We start from the raw sequence: 10,558 nt of genomic DNA, 5'->3' as shown, positions 1-10,558 counted from the left end.
AATTTATACAATATTTTAATTATTTTATCAATTTTTGTTGACATAAATTACACAAGTATGGTTCAACCGGTGGTGAAACATGCTCTCGATAAAATTCCACATCATTTGGTTCTAAAATGAATTATTGTGGTATATTCTGTATAAAGAAAAAGGTGAAATGATGTTGTATAAATACATATACAAACAGATACAAAATAAATTTTGTATGTGACATTTTTAAAACCACAAAGGGCATAAAGATCAAAGTAAGGCATCTTATTTTGGCCTAAAAATGTATACAAAATGGCATGGAATAGAAGACAAAGAGTGACCAAAACTTGCCTTGAAGGGTTAAATGGGTTGTCAACTTGATCAACATCACTTTTAGTCATGCATTTGTCTACTCTCTCTCTTGTCTCATAAGTGAAGCTTAATTAATGCCACTACATGTGTGTATGTTTGTGCTTAGCATTAGGCATCAATAATCCTTTTTTTAACTAATCATAAATATTCTTCTACATATACTTTGTAGTTTATGCAACAAAGTTTGTACATTTTATTTGTAACTTAAAGTTTTTTAGAACCGTCCATTCTATTGCAACAAGTCAATCCTGACCGTTGGATTAAGTAATCACAAAATTATGTGCATGCACATGTCATGAATTGGACTTGTATGCCAAAAGAATCTAAAAGTAAGGACCAAAACTAATAAAATAAAAGTTAGTTGTTATCTTGTAAGCACTTGCACTTGTGCTACAGCTAAACATTGTGCTAAGATGCCGGCTTAAACGATACAATTAACGCTTAATTAAGATAGTTATCAACCATGAATGATAAATCTCATAATAGGACATTAACGTTTCCGGTTTGAGCAATGAGGAAAGCCGGCTCTTTAATCTCTTATATACCTTTTTTGTGTATTTTAAGGTAAAAAAATGAGTGATGATTATATATTTTTTTAACCAAAAAAATAATAACTTTTTCATATTTTGTTATCACACTACAATATGAAAATATTTAATTTCTTCAAATTTGTAAGTTTTTGTTACTGAGAAATATTATTTCTTTAATTATAATTAAAAAAGAACACTTGAAAAAGTCATGTAGTATTTAGATATTTGCAAATAATTTGTATTAAAAGTTTCTCTTTTTTATCAAGAATTAATATAAAAATAGTTTTTTAAAAATGTTTTAAATATTGGGTTGCTTTTGATGTGAAGTGACGAAAATGCCACTAGCCTACTACCACTACTACTAGTATGCTTGTTTAGCACAAAAAAGCTTTTAGCTTCCATATGCAGGCTTGTAGATTCTTTACTTCACAAACTTCTTGTTGGTTTAGTGGGTCCCTTTTTCTCATTTGTCCAACTTACCAGTCATTGCATTTGCTTCTTCATTTTGCGTTAGGAAATGACGAGATTGCCCTTGTTAATTAATAAGGCCAAATACTTTAGGAATAAGTGCGACACTTGGCATGTCCTGATTGGGAGTATTAGGTTAATTCATTGAAGGAAGATATGAGGTGTAAGAGACCCACACCATTGTTTATTAATGTTTATATTTCTGTGGGTAGATAAATTACAGAGATCATGGCAAAATTAGGAATTGTAGGGCAACAATCATGAGGCCACCGGTTTGGAGATGCCCAATGTGGAGCAATTTAAGCCGTCGGATTGGCGTTTGGCGTAGGATACTTAGCTGAGTACACGTTGCTTTTGCCTCTTTTTATCCTTATTTCCATGCATGGATTTCTCCTTCTCCCTCCAACTATAGCCTATTCATCTCTCTCTTCTGTCTCTCTGCTTACATATATATTTCTAGAGAGAGAAACTGATAAAAGTTCAGACAGAGAGAAAGAGAGAGGGTGTGCTTGTTCATCGTCATCATTAGCAAGAAAGGTAACCGACCCATCATCTCTTTTTCAGATTTCTGATCTTTTTTGCTTCGATTCTTGACTACTACTCGAGTGTAGCTTCAATTTAGTTATTGTGTTCTCATTTTAACGCGATTGGATCTTGTTTTTGCTGAGCTACAAAATGCAATTTGAGATGGGTTCTTCTTTATTCTTCATTTCATTCTGCAAGAAGATTGAAAACCCACCAAAGATTTGGGCTTCTAATCGTGTTTCTTGATCTTCGCGTGTCTCAATTTTCGGTTGAAATTTTTTCAAGTCGCGTTCTTGCGAAGAACAAATCGAATCTGAGATGGGTTCTTTGTTAGTCGTTTCAGTCGGCAGAAAGACCGGATACCAACTAACGATTTGAGCTTTTGATCGTCTTTCTTGATCTGGGTGTTTCACAATTCTCAGTATTCAACTTTTAAGGCATGTTCTTGTTGAAAATAAAATGCAATCCGAGATTTAAGCTTTTGTTCTTGTGTCTTGATCTCTGTGTTCTTAAATTCTCATTTTTTCAAGCTTAAATTCTCTGTTTCTTTGAGAATTCATCATCATCCTCTGTCCTTGGACCACTTTAGCTTACAATCTGATCTGAATTTTGACCTTTTGTTCGTTGAAAATGTTTAAGTCCAATCAAAATTCAGTGCAACAAAGTGATCGAGAACTTATGAAACACATGTGTAAGCTGTGCAACAAAAGCTTCCCCTGTGGTAGATCCTTGGGAGGTCACATGAGGTCTCACGTGATCAACTCCACCGATCATCATCACAAGACGAAGCTCTCATCTGTCAACAACAATGACAGAAACATGATGGATAACAACAGCGCATCAGTCCTCAATGGCTCTTCAAACTCGAATGATTTGGGTTATGAGCTGAGAAAAGATCCCAAAAAGACTTTGAAAGCAAAAGATTCAAGTGAACCCCACGACGACTGTTTGGTTGTTCTTGATAAGCTTTGTAAAGAATGTGGAAAAGGTTTTCAGTCTTGGAAGGCCTTGTTTGGACACATGAAATGTCACTCTGACAAAGTCTTAAACACCAAAACCGCAATTTCGAATCAAGATTCTAAGATTAGTCAATCTGGTAATGACAATTCAGGTACAAAAATCCGTCAAATGAAGAAATCAAGATCAAGAAATGGAACAACCAAAAAGTCGATCGTTACTTGTGCTACCACTCCTACTGTTACCACCACCACCACAACCACCACCACCACCACCACCACCGCTACCGCTACAGCTTCATCTTCGGTTTCCATGAATGCTAACCATGCTTCAACAAGTGTTGTTTCTGATATGGATCAAGAACAAGAAGTAGAGATTGCTATGTGTTTGATCATGCTTTCCAGAGATGTGGGGAAATGGGGCAAGAAGATAACCGGAAATGGTTATAAGATGAAGAAATTAGCAGAATCAGAAGTTGGTTACGAAATCCTTGGAAGATCTGAGGTGGGTTTTGATGATTTCGAGAAAAAAACAATCAATGAAGACGAATTTGATGATCAAAACAAGAAAAAGTTTGAGTGTACTACTTGCAACAAGAGTTTTCACTCTTATCAAGCACTTGGTGGGCATAGAGCAAGTCACAACAAGTTAAAGGGATGTTTTGATTCGAATAATGACCACAAAAACAAGATTGAAAGCAAACCAGCGTTAGATCATGAAGATATGATTAATCGGTGTTGTGAAAAAACATCTGATAATCATCATTCAACATCAAGTTTCAATCTTGGTGGTTCTTTGAAGAACACATTGGTGCTAGGAGCTCATGAGTGTTCAATTTGCTTTAAAATTTTCTCATCAGGACAAGCTTTGGGGGGTCACAAGAGATCGCACTTGATTGCTGAGGCTAAACTGAATCAACAAAACCCAAGTTTGGTCGAGAAATTGGAGAAACCAGTTCAGGAAATCCGAGGTTTTATTGATCTAAACATGCTTCCTGATCCTACAGAAGAAGAAGAAGAAGAAGATCAGCAACAAGAGATAATGATGGGGGACACAAGTACCACAGGGACCGAGTATAATCCATGGTGCTACAACCATGCATCAACATTACTTGGTTTGCTTTCAACATGCTAACACTTCCAAGATCATTTCAAGTGTCAATTCCATTATACCAGTACTAATACACCGGATCATACACATTTCATTGATTCTTTACGTATTTGATGTAATTTTCTGTGTTGACCAACACCTTTAAGTAGCCAATACAAAATTTGTCAGAGTTCTACATCGTGTGATTTAAATTCATTGTTTTGCCTCATTCAAGAACAATAGTTTCATGAACTATAGTACTAAAGATCAGCACTTAACCTTTGTTTTTGCTCTGTCAATGGTCTGGCACCTTGTTGCTGGAGATTGGCATTGTATAATGCGCGAATTACTGATCTGGTAATTAGTATGTTTTTGTGTTGGAAAAGAAACTAGCAAGTTGGCTAGTTTCCTTGTCTCCCATTCGTGGGAGGAAGAATATTTAGTGAGTTTATAAGGCTTTTCTAGCCTTAAGCCATGAGACACGAGGTTCGCAAAAATCATGTCTACATTCGAAATTGTGGTCTTGCCAAAATATACATTTTCTGGAGGCATACATAACAAATCAGATCTATATTCTTACGACGATGCATCACATTCTCGTAATTAAGAATGGTTGTAACTAAGAAAAAAATATGCATTCTATCAAGAATTATATATTTAAGAATGCCATAATGTATTATTGTTTTTGTTCGATTTTTAACCATTCTTAGTTTTATTCTTTGAAAATAAATATATGGGTTTTGACCTACGAGTTTTTGGTGTCATCCTCATTATGTTCATCATAAACACATCTAGGTTTCTTGAACACACACACACAAAAGATTTCTGAACGATTTAAAATTGTGTTCTTTGAAATCGAGTTTCAAGAACATCATGTTCAGGTCTAGGTTCAAACACACATATTCACATACACAAACCCTTCAACTTTAGTTTCTGGAAATGTTGGTGTTGGATTTCCTGAACAAGTTTCCGGATTCGAGATCTCAATGAAGATGAACTCGATTTCAAAAACCCAACAGAAGTTAAGAACACGAAATCTTTGTGTGGTTGTTTCAAAAACCTGCATGCACACATCCGGTGTGTGTTTCAAATCTTTGAAGAACTCCAGAATACAAAATCCTTGTGTTTTGTTTCGCACCAAGAACTCAAGAACCAAAAATCTTTGAAGTCAATATGAAATTGTAACGCCCCATTTTCACAACAAAATTTTTCATTTTTAATTAAGATAAAACTTCACATTTATAGAATCCAAGTTAAGAAAACCACTTTTTCCAAAATACAAATCAGAGTAATAAACGCGGAACCTCCATTGGTGCTGATGAATATATACAGTCATGTAACATCCTAAGTTTTGTCATTTGTAGTCCCTGGGGATGGAAGGGTAAAGCCATGAAGAGCCTAAGGGCTAAACTGTAATTTTGGGGCCAGGAAGAGTACGTTGGGCGTACACTTGTGTACGCTGGGCGTACTCATATCAGAAGGAAACCCTAATATCTCGGGTTGGGGGCTATATAAACATCCTTATGGCTCATTTTCTCTCCTCCTTCTCAGTCTCCATCTTCCAGAAACGTCCCCAAACCCTAGTTCTTGTGTGTGAGAGTGAGTTGGTGGGTATTTTGAGCTCTTGAAGGTGAAGCCATTGCAACAATAGTTGAAGAAGGAGATTGGCTTGCAGATCTGAAGTTGTGTTGTGCCCCAGAAGCTCCAGAAGGTAAAAAGCTTCAAACTTTATGCTTGTAGGTCATAGATCTAGCCTTTCTAGCATTATGGAACCATTTCTTGTCCCAAAAACCCCAATATGGTGCATGTGATGATTTGGACGAGATGAGCTGTCCTTTGGTGGGTTGTCAAGTCCACCAAGCAAATTACATCCTTTGTTTGCAAATTAAACGTAATATAATGGTAAAAAGGGGTATCGATCCTCGGGGAAATGGTTGTATTCAATCACCAATGCAATCTAAAAGAACTATTGTAAATAAACTAACTAACTACAATTAAACTAGAGGGGGGGGTGTTATGATTGCTTGAAAACTAAAAGACTTGAATAACTAAAAACTTGCAAGTAAGCAAGATAGTGAGATGCTCAAATGTTGGGAACAGTTGGTTAACCAAGGCAATTCAACACAATGAACATTTGTGTGTTTATCATTAGGATTCAACATGAAGCTTATCATTCATCCCACATTGGTTATAGCAATCATAAAGCATGATATGCCAAGATTCCTCTTAGGTAGTATGGAGGTTGGGGAAGCCCACAACACACCTTCTTAATCAAGATCAAGGGTTTAATTGAAGCAATTGAACCCAAGAAGTTAATTAGCCTTAAGAAAGAAGGACTCCCCAATTCCTAGAGGATGTCAATGCTTACACATCCATAAAGGAGCTATGATTCATAAACTAGAGATGATTTTTACCATCATAAAGCCCTTGTTCTAAGTTAATTCAATGATTCAATGCAAAACCAAATAAATAAACTAACAATAGCTCATTCAAGTGCCAAGCTCATGATCAAAGCATTAAACAAGCATAAGAAATATGATCTAGAACCATAAACATAAGATAATTGATAATCTAGCATGAATCCTTCAAAAACCCACAAACATTCAAAGGTTTTAACCAAAGTTAACCAATATAGAGAGTTTAGCCACTCATGGCAATAGAACAACAATCACAAAAGTCTAATTGCATAAAAAAACTACCAAATAACTTGGAAAGTTGAAGAGAAATGAGTCTTGAGCTTCAAAATCGCCTCCTCCAGGTCTCCAATGGTGTAAAATCGAGACTATGGCTGCTAGATCTGATCCCCCAAGGTAATGGCAAGCCAAATGACCAAAATGCCCAAACTGGGCAGTTGTGCGGGTACCCGCGCGACGAAAATTCCACCCGCGCAAATGTTGTTGTAATGCTATTGGTCCTTCATTCCTCCACTCCACCCTTCCACTACCAAAGATTCCTTTGGTTCCCTCCATATCCATGTGATTTAAACCAACCAATCATCATTTAGCTACAAAAGTGGATGCTCCAAGCCCAAAAATAGAAGTTTATGACCCATCTTTACGAGCCCAAAATATCCAAGTCTTCAACTCTTTAAGGCCCAAGTCTTCTTTTATGGATCCGCCAAGCCCAATAGCGCCTCGAGAGCCCACAAGTCCGTCTTCATTCTAATCCACAATCGCGATAAGCACCAAAACCCTGCAAAATACCTCATGCAACATAAAAAAACACCCGGTACGATCCATACTAAAGAAAATAAATAAAATACAATGCAATAATGATAAAAGATCTAAAAATCTAAAATAAACTAATAAAAATAAGGAAATAAAATAAGCTATCATCCTTTCAGACTCTTGAAGGGGTTTTGAGTGTTAAAAATGAGGTCCCAATGGCTTAAGATGTCCCACGCATGTAGTAGGAAGGTCTTAATGGATTAAGACCTTAGATTAAGAGCTTTCTGGACGTCCAAAGTGTTAAAGTTCGAGACTTTATGAGTCCTAGGCACATTTGGTCACTGGATCTGAGGTTTGGGCTTAAGTGCTTAAGCCATTAAGCACTTATTAGAGTTTTGGAAAAACTCACGTACGCCCCGCGTAAGGTTCTGTACGCCCAGCGTACTCGGTCATTGACCCCGTTTTCCAGTCAACGCAAGACTCATGTACGCCCCGCGTAGCCTTGGGGTACGCCCAGCGTACGCCTTCTGTGGGATTTTTGTGATTTGGGCTTCGGGTGTTGGGCTGTTTATCAACTAGTTGGGCTTAGGCCTTTGCTGGACTTTATGGATATGATGTTTTGGGCCAAGTCTTGATAGTGGATCTTGGAGTTGGGCCCATTTAGGAAGTTGGGCCCAATTTGGTAATTGGGCCAATATTAGGCCTTACACATAAGGACTTGTAGATCATGGATTGGTATTGGGCCTTGGCCCAAATGAGAGAAAAGGCAAATTGGGCTAATATTATTTGTGGGATTCTTGGTCAAGATTAATATTCCTATTTTTGACTTATTGCTCGCTATTTTGGATAGTTCGGGATTTTTGGCGAGTCGGTGATCCGGGAGTTTGATTCTTCATTTCAGATCGGCTTTGGTAGGTGAGTTATTCTCACTATATCAACAGGGTCTAAGGCACCAAGGTCGGCCCTTTCTCGGATTGTATACTGGTATTCGTTTGATATGCTTATTGATCTGTTAGATCGGCGTCCTGGTAATTAGGACGATATTATGTTAGTGACCTGGTTTAGGTCGGTATCCTGATATGTAGGATGATGCTATGTTAGTGACCGGTTAGGTCGGTATCCTGGTTAGGATGTTGCTATGCTATATGATCTGCTAGATCGGTTTGTTCGTCTATGGACTGTTACGTGATTATCTGTTATATGTACACATGGTTGTTTGATTGGGGTTGGGTTGAGGCGGGTCCTGCTTTGTGTTGTAGGCCAATATACCCAGGGCGGACCGGATAGACTGCAGACCCGGGAGGGCACATAGTCAGGCCGAAGGCCCGGCGAGCGGTCCAGATAGGCTGAAGGCCCCGAGAGGGCGGACCAGACGTGCCGAGGCTCGGAGAGTGGGCCAGATAGACTGAAGGCCCGGTGCGGACAGATCAGTAATACTGTAGACTCAGAGAGTGGACCAGGTGGACTGAAGGTCGGGTGCGGTTGGACCAGTCACATTGTAGACTCGAGATGCATGGCTGTTCTGTATTTGTCGATATGATATGATTATGGTTATATGAGGTTGGTATTTTGGGGGTAACTCACTAAGCCTTCGAGCTTACAGTTTCAGTTTATTGTTTCAGGTTCAGCGGATGACCGTGGAAAGGAGAAGGCGTGATCGTACACTTCCTCATAGTTTGATTTGGATTTCTGGGATACTCTGATATAAACAATTTTGGAAACCTTTTTGTAATAACCTTGAGTATTTGAAATGTTTTAAAAGTTTAAATTTGGCATGAATTTTATGGATGTTACAAATTGGTATCAGAGCCTTGGTTTGAGTGAATTGGAGGAACACTCGTGTGAATCCAGTCTCAAACTAAGGAAAATGCTTTCAAAATGATTTTAAATGGTTTTCAAAATAAGAAAGGAGGATGCGAAGTGTACGATTAGCCGGAGCCAGTAAGTAGACCCCAAAATTGTTGGATTAATGTCTAAGTCCATAACTATAATTGGTAAGACTTGACCCGACCCGACATGGTCCATTTGGGTTGCATGGCATCATGCATTTGGATAGACTATAATGAGAGAAATAACACTTAAGGTTGGTTAATATATTATAAGTTCTAATATATTAATAAGGTTATTTAATTAGTATTGATCAAGAATTAATTTGGAATTAATTAAGTGATCAAAAGGAGACTAATTAAATATATGGGTTGATTGTGTAAATCATTCATTCTTATATATGTGGGCTTGTGATCCAAGATTCCTTATGTTGGACTAAGTCCATGGGGTGACCCATGGATACTCCATGGAGGTTAAAATCCATGGAGCATAAGGAATGGGTAAAGTTATGAGTTACATGGTGTAACCCTAATAGCCACCATATAAAAGAATCCCATGGCTCAAGAAATCGTGCACTAATGTGTGAGTGTGAGGGCTAGACGATTTCAAGGAGTGTTCAAGTTTCTCTCAAGTTATTCCAAGTGTATTTGGTGTTGTGTGAACCATTTGAGGTGTCACACTTGGGGCACTAGGCACTCAAGCTTCATGAAGACATTCTATATCAAAGAGGTATGTATTCTATCTTGTTATATTTATTATTTTGTATGCTAGATTAGGATAATACCTTGGATGTTCATAATTGTATGTATAATAGAGAAAACATAGATCCAAGGTATTTAGGGTTGCATGTACACTTAGGAGTGTTAGAATGCTCATAACCCAACAAAAATACCATGCAGTTATTTGATTATGTGATATGTTAGAACAACATGCTAATACTAGGCTAGGGATCTTCAGGAATTGCATGATAGAATTGCCTGATTACATGATGCCTGATAGCCTAGAGTTTTCCTTACATGAAATTGACATCATTACTGTAGTTGCTTAGTGTATGCATCACGACTATACATAATTAAGATCTTATAGCCTGAGAATGTTTGGTTTGGCCTTATTTCCTGTTCTTGTATGATGAAGGGCTTAGGGTAGGATCAGGTATTCAAAAGTCTATAGGGTCCAGCGTTATGTTTGGCTAGCATACACTAGTGCTGCAGGGTTGGTGGAAATTTCATGGATGGGTGGGTAGTGAGAGGCTGGGAGGCCAGTTACGAGATATTTATCATCCCTCTAGGAGTGAGGATTGAGCTCTCTCTATGATTATGTATATTGTTAGGGCATTGTGATGATACTTGAGACAAATATGGGTAGGTGTTGAAGGTAGTATGGGTCCGTACTACTGAAAACACAGGACCCATACGCGTAGCAAGGAAGTCACAACCCCTAGGGTTTAGTTAGAGGTTGGTCCCCTGTTATTATGCGGATTATTTGATATCTCCTTGGTATGTTTTCAGAATGGTGGTTACGAGACGCTTGGTGACTAGATCCGGGTCAGGATCAGGATCAGGAGATGGAGGCCAGGAGGGGCCAGCAGCACCCGAGACTGTGGTACAGACAGGGACAGAGGAGCTAGATGCCAGGATTCGAGAGATCCTGCAT

At 38.1% G+C, this 10,558-nt stretch overlaps 1 protein-coding gene across 1 annotated transcript; it reads left to right on the top strand.

Annotated features, from left to right (window-relative positions):
- Nucleotides 1-1,557: 1,557 nt before the first annotated feature.
- On the top strand, nucleotides 1,558-4,133 carry LOC145157918 (uncharacterized). Its single transcript, XM_079076906.1, has one exon. It carries the CDS (start codon nucleotides 2,496-2,498, stop codon nucleotides 3,954-3,956), a length of 1,461 nt encoding a protein of 486 aa, XP_078933032.1. The 5' UTR covers nucleotides 1,558-2,495; the 3' UTR covers nucleotides 3,957-4,133.
- Nucleotides 4,134-10,558: the final 6,425 nt, after the last annotated feature.

This window comes from Lactuca virosa, chromosome 1, assembly GCF_052849685.1.
Source record: "Lactuca virosa cultivar CGN04683 chromosome 1, Lactuca_virosa_CGN04683_v6, whole genome shotgun sequence".
Taxonomy (NCBI): Eukaryota; Viridiplantae; Streptophyta; class Magnoliopsida; order Asterales; family Asteraceae; genus Lactuca; species Lactuca virosa.
Note: the sequence above shows the minus strand (reverse complement) of the source record. Positions and strands in the feature narration are given on the sequence as shown.

What these genes read in the sequence shown, in the direction of transcription:
- LOC145157918 (XM_079076906.1), top strand. Translation starts at nt 2,496, where the DNA reads ATGTTTAAGTCCAATCAAAATTCAGTGCAACAAAGTGATCGAGAACTT.